This window comes from Dryobates pubescens, chromosome 13 (assembly GCF_014839835.1).
Source record: "Dryobates pubescens isolate bDryPub1 chromosome 13, bDryPub1.pri, whole genome shotgun sequence".
NCBI classification, from domain to species: Eukaryota; Metazoa; Chordata; class Aves; order Piciformes; family Picidae; genus Dryobates; species Dryobates pubescens.
The window spans coordinates 18,073,211-18,088,334 of record NC_071624.1 but is presented as its reverse complement, the minus strand read 5'-3'; the positions used below and the strand labels follow the sequence as shown (position 1 = coordinate 18,088,334).

General features: G+C 42.7%; 1 protein-coding gene across 4 annotated transcripts in view; it reads left to right on the top strand.

Annotated features, from left to right (window-relative positions):
* Window positions 1–15,124, top strand: part of SERPINI1 (serpin family I member 1) — a 62,454-nt gene that overhangs the window by 37,222 nt on the left and 10,108 nt on the right. For all 4 annotated transcript variants that reach the window (XM_054166184.1, XM_054166185.1, XM_054166188.1 and 1 more), the window contains 3 exons: window positions 1,413–1,607; window positions 2,497–2,701; window positions 13,456–13,553. In XM_054166184.1, coding sequence (XP_054022159.1) covers window positions 1,413–1,607; window positions 2,497–2,701; window positions 13,456–13,553 — 498 coding nt within the window. The remainder of the gene's footprint in view (window positions 1–1,412; window positions 1,608–2,496; window positions 2,702–13,455; window positions 13,554–15,124) is intronic.

The window sequence follows — 15,124 nt, the reverse complement described above, 5'->3', positions numbered from 1 at the left end:
AATCTGCCACATGTGCTGACTGAGCTCATAACCACTGCCCTGGAAGAAGCTGTGCAGAGCTAACAAAGGAGCTGTGAGTCTCTTAGCATTAGGTTGCGATAGTAACAGTCCCTCAGCCTGGTCTCTGACCACTAGATCTCGTTCTCTCCTACCTGCCAGCGCTGCCTGAAGAGGCTCATTTTCTCATTAGGAATAGGGGTACAAAACAGGCAACTTTCCAATCTCAGCGTGTCAAGTGTGATGAGGGGATTAGAACAGCAAACCTAACTGTCAAAGGTTTCTCTGGCCAAAAAACTCTTAACACTTCATTAGTGATTTAACAAGATATGGCTGAAAAATTCTAGGGAATATGATGTACCAAATAGAAACAGAAAGACTGGAAGTGCATTTCTTCCTAGTTGTCTTCTTTCTGGCAGTATTGATCACATCGCATTTCTAAGAGTGTTCTAGATAAGATGAAGTACAAAGAGCAAGCCAGAGGAAGTACTACCTCATGCTACGCAAATTTCACACCAGTCAGTGTCATATGCTCCAGAAAGCAGAATTATTTTCTATGCTAAACCATGGATTAAGAGGTAACAATCAGACTGAGGAATGTGTTTGTTTAACACCTTGCATTGCAAAGTTAGTTAAAAATAGAAGCGACCAAAAAAGCTGTCTGAAGTAGGCTGCAGTTCTTCAAGAATAGTGACAAATCTGGTCAGTGCACCAAATTTAACAAAATCAAGATGATTTTGCTGAAAAGCAAGCCATTTAAGATGAGCTAAAGCAGGTAACAGACTGGATTCTAATGTAAATGACTTATTTAGGAGTAGGAGCTAAGCAGCTGCCAGGCTCAGCTGACACACCTCCCATGAACAGAGCAGATGCTAGATAGCTTTTTGGTTTTTTTGGTGTTTTGCTCTTGAGAGAAAAATGTTGTGGATTTATGTGGAATTTTTATGATTAGTCCTTACATTCAGTCATGTCCTCCTGACTTCACACTGAAGCTCCCTTCAGAACAGGACAGGGTGAAGTTCCAGTTGGTGTGTTTCTACGCTTAAATTAAGCATCCATTTAAGAGCTTGCTTTGGAATGGAGCCAAAGCTTGTAGAAGTTCTGATTATAGTGCTGTATTGTAGCAGGAGTGTAAGCGTTGCTTCCATGATTCCTTTTCCACTTGGTTTCACTGAGGGTTATTTTGTGATCCAGAAACAGTTGACTTAACAAGTACTTGACGGAAGGGTTTCCGTGCCTCCGGTGTGATTTAGGTTTACAAAACACTGGCAGTTTAATTTGAGAGTTAATGAAACATTTGAATTGGAAATTGCATGTTAGCACAGCTTTTTATTTTCTTGCATTTTTCAGGCTGTCTTAAGTTTTGATTTAATGCTCAATTTGACGTGGAGACTGACAGTTGCTTTCCTTCCTAGATATGATCAAAGATTTTGTGTCTTCAAGAGATTTTGGTGCTCTAACTCACTTGGCTCTCATCAATGCAATCTACTTTAAAGGCAATTGGAAATCACAGTTTAGACCTGAAAACACAAGAACTTTTTCTTTCACTAAAGATGATGAAAGTGAAGTGCAAATCCCAATGATGTACCAGCAGGGAGAGTTTTATTATGGTGAGTTGGACCTTCAGCAATTTAGAGCTTTTAAGTCTTCCCTTAATAGGTTTGTTGCAGCAGTACTCATTTGTGTTGTTGTCTGTTCTTTCACCTGGACTTTTGAATGTGGTGTTTGCCTGAGGAAGGGACTCCTGGTTTTATAATGTCTTTTTGTAACTTGTGTGCTTGTGCATTATAACTAAACAGCAACATTGATGATGACCTCTTTCCTGGTTGCCTTTTTGGGTCCAACTTTGGTGCCACAGGATGGATGTCAGAACGTTCATCCACTATATCCAACCTCTTTACAATTCTTGAGCCAGTCTTGCTTCTCACTGAAATGTTTTTCTTATGTTGAACATTATTATTAAAATGAACAATGTCTGCTAATGACTGTTGTAATATCCTTAGAAAGGTAAAATAGGGATTCTTAGAACAGCAGAACTAATGATGGGTTTTTAGCTTGAGCTCCCAAGTGGCTTCTCCAGTATCTAGCATTGACAGTGTTTTACTCAGTCTTATCACTTAAAAACTACTTCTTCTGAATTAAAAAATAAACCTCTACCCATTTCCTTGAAAGTCTTGGCAGCTTTAACAGCTTTCAGACTTCTCTCAGTCTAACCAGTGGAAGTTTAGGTGGTAGGTTCAAAAGTATGATTATGTACAAACTGTGTGATTGCATAAGCTTGGATTCTTCCATAATGTGGATGTAAGCCTCAAATCCTATGATGAAGAAACCACAAGAAATTGTATACAGCATGCCACAAAGTTTCATTTCTAGTTCCACTATCTAATAAATACCCCAATATTGCCTTTCTGTTTTTCCCCCTACCTCCTGTGAAAACAAAAGAAAATACTTCTAATAGCTTTTTTGTTGTGGCTTTTTGTTTGTTGGTTTGTTTTGTAGGCGAGTTCAGTGATGGCTCCAATGAAGCAGGTGGCATCTATCAAGTTCTGGAAATACCATATGAGGGAGATGAGCTTAGTATGATGATTGTTCTTTCCAGACAGGAGGTTCCACTGGCCACATTGGAACCACTGGTCAAAGCCTCGTTAATTAATGAATGGGCTAATTCTGTAAAGAAGCAAAAAGTGGAAGTGTATTTACCAAGGTAAGAACAAGCTCCTGTGTCAGTAGAAGGGGAAAGATTGTGTTCAGCCCATCCAAGTAGCAGAGCAGGTGAAACTTGAACGTCTTGATCAAATCTGCAGTTATGTAGCACCCACGTGAAGGTTGCTTTGACAAGAAAGCCCAGAGGGTGGGTGCAGTACAGAATGATGGCTGCTGGAGCAACAGATGAGCACTGCATTTGCATCCTTTTCATATGTAAGCTTCAGAAAGGAGAATTTAATCATCAGGGATATATTCACTCTAAATGATGTTCAGGGTATTGCAGAACTCATTATGGACAAGCTCCATTTAGACAGGAGACACAGAAATATTTCAAGGCTAAATTACAAAAGCTAAAATGTTTCATTTAGGTCCTAGTTAGATTTCTGTGTGCTGCTAATTTAAAAAGTTCTAATGGTGTATGCCTGTGTAGATACAAATGGTTTGAGTGTGGAGAGGTAATTCCAGTCAGTTTGTGCCTTTTGTCTTTTTTCTTGGCCGTAATAAATGCTGGTTTCTCTTTCCTTAGGGGAGCAATAGAATAACAAGATGTTACTACCAGAGGGGATGAAACTTCAGTCAGTTCATGTAGACATAAGTTGTGTGTGCTCAGTGGCATATTTGCTCACATACACAGCTTAGTTATCTCTCTTAGAATTCTGTTTCATCTACCATCAAATATTTTCCGTACTTGCCCTGCACTCAACTTAGCAACAGTGCTGTTTACTACTAAATGTCACTAATAATGTAGAATTGGATCTTGATGTCCTCCAAGTGAACCATAATGATTTCACTGAAGTGTTTATACAAGAGTATGGCATAAGTTTGATGTGACTTGTTTCTGCTTCACTTTTGTGCCACTGTGGACTGGCTACATGGCAACAGGAGAAACAAACTAGAGGGAACCCTTTTAATCATTAAAACAGTTCTTTGTTCTCAGGTGACTTGGAGATTTGAGGTTGTTATATTTCACATGTAACGAGATAGACTGCTGGGATTCTTGCCTATCAGCCTTCTTTCCAAAGCAAAATCCACTTTCAAGAAGCTAACTGCAGCTGAGCACCATAAAACAAGGCTAGGCAGGAGAAATTAGGTTGAGATGGACTGGTGCTGTCAGCATGCCCTGGTTCCAGCTCGAGATGGAATTCCACTTTGCTTTAAAGCTGTTACACTTGGAGTCAGAGCAAGTGAGGAAACAGCAGCATGGTGGGGTTATTTAGTAAGAGTTCTTTTTTAAGTAACATTTCCTTTGAAGAAGCAAGGAGAGCAGCAAAGAGCTGCATTGCAGGTTTTACACAAACTCTGCACACTATGCCTGTGATTTTTGTTTTTATTTTGATCTTGGAGCTTGAAGTCCCAGGAGCTTTAGTGTTAACAATCCCCTCAGACACAGGGGAGGGCCATTTCTCCTAGGATATTTTTCCTGTAAGCTTGGCCAAACCTTACCTAGATGTTGATGAGAAGCAAAATACGAGGATTCTTCCATCCCTTGAGCTTACCTTTTATAACTGGAGTGTTTCACAGCCTATGCATCAGATACTGAAGTTGGGCATCTTCTCTGAAGGAATTTCTTCAGTGGGAGACCCACAACTGAAGTATCTTCCTGTTGATCGTATAAGGAATCTCTGAAAACTAGCTTCCAGATTTTAAGAAGCTTTAATTCCTCAAGTTCAGCATGGGAAAGTCCTTGAAAACATTAATGATGTGCATGAGCTGAATAAAATTTACAACAATGGGTTTTGGGGTTGGTTTGCTCTTAACCCAAAGCAGAGACTGCAACGTTCTCTGTAGCCAGGCTCTCAGACAGGAGTTTGAGTCCTGCTTTTCATGTGGTCATAAAATGTCTTTTTTAATTCCATCCTCAGGCTAGTTGTCATGCCTGTTGCTCTTATCCAAGAGCCTCAAAACCACTTGTGAATTGAAGCTGCACAAAGGCAAACCAGGTACAGCCAGGTGCTGAGTACCTTCAGTATTTTCAGATTAGAAAAGATAACTACCCTGAGCTTGCAATTCCATATGGTAATGCTGCAGTTGCCTTACAAAAAATGCCAAAGATTAATTGCCTGCTCTCAAGGTGTTGGATTTTCATTAGGGATTCAGAGGTGATCTACAGGATTTTATCAATGCTCTAAATAAACACTTCATAAATATTTTATGCTCTGACTCAGAAAGACATGTTATGAAATGTGGCCTGCGGGCTCTGTCCTCTGAGAAATTGAAAGCAGCAGTGGAATAAAATTAAATTTTTATATCTTGAAAGATGCTATCCAATTATAAAGTGAACATTTTTTAAACTTATACATTTGTAATAGGACCTGAATGAGTAGCCAAAGCAGAGTTAATCACAACTTTCCAATTTCTGTTGGCATTATCTGTGTGCAAATGAAATTGTGTATTATTCCTTTAATAGCAAAGGGGAGATTTGTACGGAATTGTTAAATTATACTTTCTCATTTTCGGCCTCAAATCATTGTTTCCAGCTTAACCCAGACTAAAGTGATCAACATTTTAATCCACTTTTTGCATAGATGTGAAACAGACCATGAATCTAATTTACAATGCTATCTCTCTACCATAAATTATTTGAAGAGCACAGGAGGAACTAGTGTCTAGTAACAGTGCTATGGTCTGCAGATCTTCTCTTAGGGATTGTTCCAGTATACCTGGCTCTCTAATGACCTCCTTGCTTCTTATTCTACACTTAAAATATCTTCACAATGCCTTAGATGGTTTTGAAATGATGCTTTTTAAAATGAGGGTCATTTTCTCTCAAAAACAAAACAAAATCCCAACACACCAAAAAACCCAAAGGAAAACCCACCAAAACAACCTCAAACCACAACCCTCCCCCCATTTATTTATTTAAAAACAAGATTTCTTGAGTTCCTTTTTCATGAGGAACAGACCAGACCAGTGCTGATGGGTTTTGAGATAGTCACAGAAGAGGCATAAAACCATCCCTCTGAAATATGTACTTAGCTAACTTCTGCAGCCCATGGAGCTTGCCAGTGAAGGAACCAAAGTCTGCCTTGCTTCACTTGCTCAGAGCAGCTGCATAAGGGTTTTGATTTGGATCATATTTTTTTGTTATTAGTGAAGAGTTTGTGGCTTGCTTGTTTGTTTTGGGGCTATTAAATCATGCAGGCTTAGTTCAGCACTTCAGGATAACCAAGGTGAAATTCCAGCTGAAATGTTGGCATTGATACCAGCTACCAGCTCGGTATAAGGCTGTCTCAAGATCTCCTGACCTTGTCCTCATGGGCGACTTCAACCTGCCTGACATCTGCTGGGATCTCAACACAGCAGAGAGGAGGCAGTCTAGGAGGTTCTTAGACTGCATAGAGGACAGCTTCTTATCCCAGGTGCTGCGTGAGCCTACCAGGGGCAAGGCTATGCTTGACCTCCTCTTCACCAACAGGGAAGGGCTGGTGGGTGATGTGGTGGTCGGAGGCTGTTTAGGGGCCAGCGACCATGAAATAATAGAATTTTCAGTATTCAGTCAAGCTAAGAGGGCCAGCAAGAAGACCTCCACTCTGGACTTCCGGAGGGCGGACTTCAGGTTGCTCAAGGAAACAATTCAGAGGGTTCCTTGGGAGAAAGCCCTTAAAAATAAAGGGGTCCAGGAGGGCTGGACCTGCTTCAAGAAAGAGCTGATGAAGGCTCAGGAGCAGGCTGTGCCAGTGTGCCGGAAGAGGAGCCGCCGGGGCAGACGGCCAGCCTGGCTGTGTAATGAACTTTTAATTGAACTAAGGGAAAAAAAGAGGGTGTATAATCTTTGGAAGAAAGGTGAGGCAACCCATGGAATGTTTAAAGAGGTTGCTAGGGCATGTAGGAGGAAAATTAGGGAGGCAAAAGCATATTTGGAACTTAAACTGGCCTCTGATGTGAAGGACAACAAAAAGTCCTTCTATAAATATATTAATAGCAAGAGGAAGGGCAGGGACAACCTCCACTCCTTGGTTGACATGGAAGGAAATGTTGTAACACAGGATGAGGAAAAGGCAGAGGTACTTAACACCTTCTTTACCTCAGTTTTTACTAGCTGGAAAGAACGTCTACCAGACAGCTGGCCTGCAGAACTGGCAGAGGGAGCCAGGGAGCTGCATGGTTTCCCTGTGTTCCATGAGCAAGTGATAGGAGCTCTCCTCAGCAGCTTGGACCCCCACAAGTCCATGGGACCAGATGGGATCCATCCTAAGGTGCTGAGAGAGCTGGCAGATGAGCTGGCCAAGCCACTCTCCATTATTTTTCATCAGTCCTGGCTCACTGGAGAGATCCCAGATGACTGGAAGCTGGCCAATGTGGTGCCCATCCACAAGAAGGGCCGGTTGGATGAGCCAGGGAATTACAGGCCTGTCAGCCTGACCTCAGTGCCAGGAAAGATTATGGAGCAGGTCATCCTGAGTGCAATCACGCAACACTTAGAGGATGGCCAAGGGATCAGGCCCAGCCAGCATGGGTTTAGGAAGGGCAGGTCCTGCCTGACCAACCTGATCTCCTTCTATGATCAGGTGACCCGCCTGGTGGATGTGGGGAGGCCTGTGGATGTAGTCTACCTGGACCTCAGCAAGGCCTTTGACACCGTTCCCCATAGCAAACTCCTGGCCAAGCTGTCAGCCCATGGCTTGGATGGGAGCACACTGAGATGGGTTAGGAACTGGCTGGAGGGCCGAGCCCAGAGAGTGGTAGTGAATGGTGCCACATCCAGCTGGCAGCCAGTCACCAGTGGTGTGCCCCAGGGATCAGTACTGGGCCCCATGCTCTTTAACATCTTTATTGATGATCTGGACGAGGGCATCGAGTCCATCATCAGTAAATTTGCTGACGACACCAAGCTGGGGGCAGGAGTTGATCTGCTGGAGGGTAGAGAGGCTCTGCAGAGGGACCTCGACAGGCTGGGCAGATGGGCAGAGTCCAATGGCATGAGATTTAACACATCCAAGTGCCGGGTTCTGCACATTGGCCACAGCAACCCCATGCAGAGCTACAGGCTGGGGTCAGAGTGGCTGGAGAGCAGTCAGGCTGAGAGGGACCTGGGGGTGCTGGTCGACGGTAGACTGAACATGAGCCTGCAATGTGCCCAGGCAGCTAAGAGGGCCAATGGCATCCTGGCCTGCATCAGGAACAGTGTGGCCAGCAGGAGCAGGGAGGTCATTCTGCCCCTGTACACTGCACTGGTTAGGCCGCACCTCGAGTACTGTGTCCAGTTCTGGGCCCCTCAGTTTAGGAAGGATGTTGACTTGCTGGAACGAGTCCAGAGAAGAGCAACAAAGTTGGTGAGGGGTTTGGAACATAAGCCCTACGAGGAGAGGCTGAGGGAGCTGGGGTTGCTTAGCCTGGAGAAGAGGAGACTGAGGGGTGACCTTATTACTCTCTACAACTACCTGAAGGGAGGTTGTAGACAGACGGATGTTGGTCTCTTCTCCCAGGCAAGCAGTACCAGAACAAGAGGACACAGTCTCAGGCTGCGCCAGGGGAGATACAGGCTGGATGTTAGAAAAAAGTTCTATACAGAAAGAGTGATTGCCCATTGGAATGGGCTGCCTGGGGAGGTGGTGGAGTCACCATCACTGGAAGTTTTTAGGAGAAGACTTGACGGGGTACTTGGTGCTGTGGGTTAGTTGCTTGGGCGGAGTTGGATTGGTTGATGGGTTGGACGCGATGATCTTGAAGGTCTCTTCCAACCTGGTTTATTCTATGTATTCTATGTATTCTATGTATTCTATGTATTGTAGGCTGCTTGCTAGGTTAAAACAGGTATTCAGATCCTGAGGGCCTGTCCTCCAAGCAGGAATATTGTTGATTTCAGGCCATGGTTTTGTTTGGTTTTTGTTCTGCAGAGTTTAATATGTTAGAACCAACCTGAAAACCTGCAATTCCTTGCTTTTGCTTGTTCAGCACTGATATTATAGGCTTTGGCTAGGCTGGATTGCACTTTTGTTGTATGTCTAGGAAGTGCACCCTAATCCTCCTTGATCCTGTGGATCCTGAGCATCTAAGGACTTCATGGAAAGTGCAGCATTTCAAAGGGGTTGCACAGCATTGTAAAAAGATGAAGCCATCATAATTTTTTTTTTTTCTGTCTTGAATGTCTGTAAACCAGAAGAAAGATGGTCTGATGTGGCCTGTTCATGTTCTATGCAAACCCTAAATGCTCAGATACATATAACTAAGGGAACTGTCAATGACACAAATGCATCATTTTAATCTCATGCCTGTGTGAGTTTTAAATTTCATTAAAATATCATCATTCTCTGCTAAACCCTCCAGAGAACTGTTTGTTAGAGTCTCAATCTAATTCTACTTCCTAAGCATCTCATTCTGTTCTTCATTTTGTGTGGGAGAGATCCAAAGACAGTGGAAATTAAGGGAAGTATTTTTGTTCAGCTATTTGGACTGCACTTTACATGTAGGAAGTGGGGAGCCTGCGTTGTAAAAATAACTGCAGAGCTAACTCACATCTTCATTCTTCTTGATATGCAGAATCACTCTTCCTTAAAAGCTTTCTACTCAGTGCTTTTTAAGGTGGTCTGTAGAAGCATACATCCATGAACATGTGTGATGGAGAACCTTCTAGAAGTGCTTCAGCACGGAAGCTCTTCTCACACCAGACCAGGTTTTTTTTGTGCTCCCAGTTGCAACTGTTCCATGACTTCTAATACTCAAGTATTGAAATGGTGTTTTGGTTTGTTGGGTGTTTTGTTTTGGTTTTAAATTTGGCTTCTCTTTTTTTTTTTTTTTATGGTTTCTTTTAAGAGTATTTTTAGCATAAGAAGCACATAAAAGACTCTGGAGAAAAGCCCACCTGGTTCACTCCCTGCAACAAACCCTGCAAATAACCATGTGTCAGGGTTAGTGTCGTGTGGCTCGACACTTCCAGAGTCTGGAGATACACCAAATGCCTGGCTTGGGAAGTGAGATTGAATGTCCCTTCTGTGTTCTAGCTTGTCAGCTTTGATTCTGAATATCTGCATCACTGTCTATAAGGAATGCAGAGAAATCCAGATAGGGCTGGGGGATAAGTCCTACCAGATGTTTATGTCAGATTGCATAGCCCAAAAGTAAATTTCAAAGTGTAAAGGAACCCTATTATTTTTAAAAGAGGCTGGTTCTGATGTCAGCGAAAATATTTGAAATATCATTAATAGCTTATCTGTAACTCTCACTGACCTTCAGAGCAGGTGGGAAAGGATAGGAGATACTATTTTGAACAGTGCTTCAGAGTGGGGTTTTATCATGGCAAAACTAAAAGGAGAGAAGGTAAGCAATTAGTTTTATTGTCATAAAGGGCTAGTTTGGTATTTATACAGCTGATGTGATATTTTCAGTGTACTTTATTTGCCATAAAAAGCCAGAGCTCACTTGTGCAGATACTGCAGAGACCTTCACTCGTCCATCTGTTCCCTGTTTGCCTTTCCAGAGGTTTCAGTCAAGGGGGTAGCCTCTATCCAGTAGTTCTATGACTGCTACAGCCGGTCCTGTAGGTATTCTTTAGCAGTATAACAAATCAACTTGTTTGCATTTTCTTCTGTCAGATGCATATTCAGATGAGGCTTTATGGGTTTGGTTTCCTTTCTTCAAAAACATTTCCCAAGCCTCTTCCTTGATTAGCATGCAAAAGCATCTTTTGTCATGCTTGCTTTCTGGGTCACAACTCATCAAGTAGCAGATAAATGTGTCTAGTGGTCCAGAGACTTAAACCCACCTGATTTCCATTTGTATCTTGTAGTGATTCTCTGCAGTTGGAGGAAAAATGCTCCTTTTTTTCAGTTATTTTTCTTATTTGTCACCTCGCATTTTGCTTTTCTTGCAGACTTTTTCTTGCTGCTGCCCTATCCTGCTAATCCTGACTAGTTTGACATTGCTGGTTAATAGCTAAATTGTCTTGAAAGCTTGGCATGCTTAATACTAACTGTGGTGCAATAAAATCAAAAAGGGAAAAATACAGCACTCTGAAATGTTTATAAAATGCATTTTAACATTGATTTGCCTTTTCTGCACGTTTGTAAGGCCAGGCACAGCTGGATGTGTTCTTCAAAATGCTATGATGTAGTTTTAATATAGGAAGAAATACTTCTGGATTAGTTCAGTCTGGATTTATTCCATGTCCACCGGCAGCACCTCTGCACTGTGTAACTGCAGTGAACTCTAGCATTAGGAATCCAGACTCAGTTCAGTTTTTAAGTTGTTTTTTTTTTTTTACTGAAGTCTCTAAAATAGATCTAGGCCTACTTTATAAGTGTGTAAGTGAGAATAAAACTGGTCTGGAGGTTTGGAGCCTGTGAGGCAGCGAAAATTTAAAGGATGAGCAACGTAAATCTTTGCTGGTCTCTTCTGATTCTTTTGAGAGCTGCCAGAACAAAAATCACAAGAATTGGTTCCTGTGCTTTTATTCCAGGCTTATCCTGGAATTCATCTGGACAGGCTACATGAACACCTGCAATGCCACCACTCATTTATCAGTCCTGAATTATCTCCAGATCTTTTTTTTTAACTTGCATAAAATTCTTCTCTGACTAATGCCTGGTATCTGTTCCATCATAGATTATTTTTCTTTTGGCTTCTAATGGCATTTCTAAGTTCATTATGGATGTAGATTGTGTATTGGATTTTTCTCTCTGTGTAAATGTTGTAAGGGATGAAGATCCACTTGACTCAGATCCAGTAGTCTTGTGATGTCCAGATAATTCTTTTTCAAGCTGCCAAGGCTTGTGCGTGCCAAGGTATCATACATCAGCTCTTCATTAGCTGTTCTCTGCTCAGACTTCTGGGCTGTAGTTTGTCCTGAAGGGAACATGTTCTTCCCTGTACTTGAGGAAGTTTAATCCTGAAAAAGGCTATAGCACATATTTTCTTTGGTTCTGGAACAGGTAAGGCCCAGCACTAAGGACTGCAGTGTAATTGCAGAGCCGTCTCTGAATGGTTTGCTGGAGAAGCTGCAGCAGTACCTTGTGGACTGTATATTTTGTGTTACATAGTTCCAGCTACTCACAGCCAGCATAATGCAAATCACTGATCATTTGTTTGGTCATGTTACAGAAAACCCACAGCTCACCCACAGCAAGCATTTGCAGTTGGTCTCTTTTAGATATCTGGAGAGTTACAGTGTTTTCTGGTTGAGGCTGCAGTTCTTAGTATTATTTTGACATCTGTTTCCCCAGCTGTGTCCAGTCTGGTTTTGGCCATACATGAGGGATTTGAGTCTTTGTGCCTTACTGACACAAGGCATAACTTTTTTTTTTATTTAATGTTTTAAAAGCAATTTTTGTCAATAAAACAAGCTTTTGCCCAAAGTCTTGCCCTCAGGGTAAGTCTCCATTTGTCATTCCAGCATCTAGCCCTGAAATCCTGCCAGGTTATGCTCACCTGTGCTTTTGTGCAAATAGCTTTTTGTTTCCCCTGTTCTTTGCTCGCAATCAAAACCCAATTAAAATTTTGCCACTAGAGTAATTAGAAGCTGAGTCAGAAATGGGTTTTATTCCTGTTCATAACTGCAGGTCTTTGTTTATATTGTCTAAATAAAAATGGAATATGCTCTTGTCTGCCCCAGTGAGGCCACATCTAGAGTACTGTGTCTGGTTCTGGGCTCTTGGTTCACAGAGCCAGGGAACTACTGGAGAGTCCAGCAGAGGCCATCAAGATGCTGAGGGTACTGGAATATCTCTCTGATGAGGAAAAGCTGAGACCTGAGGCTGTTCAGCCTGGAGAAGAGCAGACTGATATGGGATCTGCTGAGTGCTGATCAATAGCTAAAGGGTGGATGGCAAGAGAATGGGTCCAGGCTCTTTTCAGTGGTGCCCAGTGGCAGGACAGGGGGCACCAGGCACAAACTTGGAACCCAGGAAGTTCCATCTGAACAGGAGGAGAAACTTGTTTGCTGTGAGGGTGCTGGAGCCTGGAGCAGGCTGCCCAGAGAGGTTGTGGAGTTTTCTTTAGATTCAAGCAACCAGCACCAGAACAAGGGGACACAGTCTCAAGCTGTGCCAGGGGACGTTTAGGCTCGAGGTGAGGAGAAAGTTCTTCACTGAGAGAGTCATTCGCCATTGGAATGTGCTGCCCAGGGAGGTGGTGGAGTCACCATCCCTGGAGGTGTTCAAGAGGGGATTGGACATGGCACTTGGTGCCATGGTTTAGTCATGGGGTCTGTGGTGACAGGTTGGACTTGATGATCTTTGAGGTCTCGTCCAACCTTGGTGATTCTGTGATTCCAAACCCACCTGGTTGTTGTGATCCTGGGCAAGCTGCTGTGGGTGACCCTGCTTTAGCAGGGCAGTTGGGCTAGATGATCTCCAGGGGTCCTTTCCAACCCCCATCATTCTATGATTCTTGCTTTCCTACTCCTTTGCCTGTGAAATTCATGCTGTCCTTTGCCTTATTTGATATTCTCCTCTGGTATGCACGCAATTAAATTCAGTTTTTAGAGTAAACCTTTTGTATAAAAAAATAAGCATTTACATTAGCTACTGCATAATTTTTGCACTGAGGTTTTATGTCAGGAACTGTACATACCATTAGCATATTTTTTGATTGCTTTTGCATTAGGGGGGAAAAAAAAATCCAACTGTGAGAGTAAACTAATTTGCTTTTAAGCATTTTTGTAGAAGGTCGCACTATGCTATGCAATCCCTGCTGAATCTCCTACTTTCTATTATCTACTTCTGTTTCAGTTGTCATTACTCAAAATTTTTAACCTTCTAATAACAATAAGTATTGCTTACAGCTGGGCTTCTTGTAATTATCTGTTATGTTCTCCAGGTTCACAGTAGAACAGGAAATTGATATGAAAGATGTCTGGAGGGGTCTCGGAATTACAGAGCTGTTCAGCAGTAGTGCTGACCTCACTGGGATGTCTGGTAAGAGGTTCTTGTATTGTCTTTCAAGGCACATGAGGAAGTACTGAAATTCCCTTAAAGATAACCAACAAGCCCTTCAAAGTTGTTTTATGGGATGGCAGTGGTTTTGATCCCTTGTGATCTCTTTGCGTGCTGTGAAAGTGTGTGTAATGTCAAAGTGTGTTTACTGTAGGAGCAGTAGGATCAGTGGAGAAATCCATCTGGGGGTGTGGTTCTGGGGAGGGATTTTTGACCTGGGAAAGTTCACTCTTGAGTATTTTAGAACTAGAAATAGAAAGTATAGTACTGTGCAAGAGGCACATCCACATTAGAGCAATATATGGCTTCAGTGCCTTGATGGCAAATGGGATTCACGCAAGGGGGTTGTCATCTTTTATCTCCAGAGGCTATTTGTTCACAGCGTTAAGAGCATTAAGCTGTTGTACAATTAGTCATCTCCCCAGATACCTGCTGTATAGAAGCAGCACAGGAAAGGAAGAGTTCTGAGAGTAAAGCAATTTAGCTACCTATGCAGCTTGCCTATTTCTATATGTTGTCAACACTTCGTTTTCAAAACTTGAAACACCCAACCCATTTAGAAATCCAGGTGGAAATGAGAAATTTATGCTCTTAATACCTCCTTAAAGGTATTGATATGGCACAAAGGTAGAGGAGTCATTTTTTCCTGAAAATTTCTTTTATTCTTGCATAAGACACAAGCAGTGTATGTAGTATGGTTTGTCTAGACCTGAGTTTTGCTAAAGCCAGTTCTTGATGAGAAGCTCACCATGAGCCAGCAGTCCTGGGCTGCATTGAGAGGCTTGTGGCCAGCAGGGCAAAAGAGGGGATTCTGTCCCTTTACTCTGCTCTGATGAGACCCCACCTCAAATACTGCATCCAGTTCTGGTGTCCCCATCAGAAGAAGGACACAGAGCTGTTGTAGCAAGTCCAGAGTAGGGCCACAAAGATGATCCAAGGGCTGGAGCACCTCTGCTATGAGGAGAGGGTGAGGGAGCTGGAGTCGTTTAGCCTGGAGAAGATTCTGGTGAGATGTTAGAGTTGCCTGAAGGGAACCTGCAAGAAGGCTGAAGAGGGACTTAAGGGTGTCTAGTGATTAGGCAAGGGGGAGTGCTTTTAAGCTGAGAGACAGTACGCTCGGACTGGATTTTAGGAAGAAGTTCTTCACTACGATGGTGGTGAAACACTGCAATAGGTTGCCCAGGGAGGTTGTGGATGCCTCCTCACTGGGGGTGTTTAAGGCCAGGCTCAATGAGGCCTTGAGCAACCAAGTCTATTTGAGAGATGTCCTAAGGCATTCTGTGATTCCTTGTCTAGAAGCATGGGTCATTGTGAGACAGCTGTGATGGTTACTGCCTAATCAGCCAGATAGATCCTTGGCTGGTGGCAAATGCCTGTTCTTCTTAATGGTCTGTCTCTGCAATCACACCCCTGTGGCTTATTCAAAATAAAGGAAGTGAACCTTCCTCAAATTCACAGCAGAAATGTTTGTGATTTCCATCTCCTTTTCACTTTTAAGTTTGAATTATTGTTTATAATGTGTCATGGAGCTGTTTATAGTCTGTCACGGAGCT